The sequence below is a fragment of the Penaeus monodon genome, chromosome 15 (assembly GCF_015228065.2).
Source record: "Penaeus monodon isolate SGIC_2016 chromosome 15, NSTDA_Pmon_1, whole genome shotgun sequence".
Taxonomy (NCBI): domain Eukaryota; kingdom Metazoa; phylum Arthropoda; class Malacostraca; order Decapoda; family Penaeidae; genus Penaeus; species Penaeus monodon.
Window position 1 is genome coordinate 5,511,718 of NC_051400.1, and position 559 is coordinate 5,512,276.

General features: G+C 35.8%; 1 protein-coding gene across 1 annotated transcript in view; it reads left to right on the forward strand.

Moving 5' to 3' along the window:
• The window catches only part of LOC119581714, a gene marked incomplete in the record, with an annotated part of 8,904 nt that overhangs the window by 1,820 nt on the left and 6,525 nt on the right, over positions 1–559 (forward strand). Inside the window, 1 exon segment of the mRNA XM_037929839.1 lies at positions 290–548. Coding sequence (XP_037785767.1) covers positions 290–548 — 259 coding nt within the window.

A 559-nucleotide genomic window follows, 5' to 3' on the forward strand; every position in this document is an offset into this window, starting at 1 on the left:
CTTTTGCCATGGATAGACAAGCTGATTTTCTCAAACTAACTGATATTCTTAAAAAAAAATTATTTCATATGAAAATTGTATAATCTTTTATCAGTGATATTGATTGAATATAAAGAGTTCCTTTTTATATACTGTTACTCGTATAGATAATGGAACATTTTCAAGGGAATAAATTACAGAGTCACAGAATTATTATAGATTTATTATTAGCAGAGTGATATGAATAGTGTTACTAACTACACAGATTATTTTTGTCTCTGATAGTCATTAATTATGTCTGTTATTCCAGATTTAAACTTAGTAATAAGATACTTCCTCGGGGGTTCGGTAATATGGGCTGGCCTCACCCTGGCGTTAGTGATAGTTCCGGCTATTGTGGTAATGATCATGTCCATGAAGTGGCACTATGGCGAGGCTGAGGCAGAGGCAGTGTATGCAGCAAGTGATGTTGAACAAGCTACTGAAAGTGAGAATAAGCCAGCAAAGACCTCCTCTGTCTCCAAGTTATGCTGGCTTGCTCATATCTGCCTTTGGGGTATTTTGCATAGGTAAGGAAAGA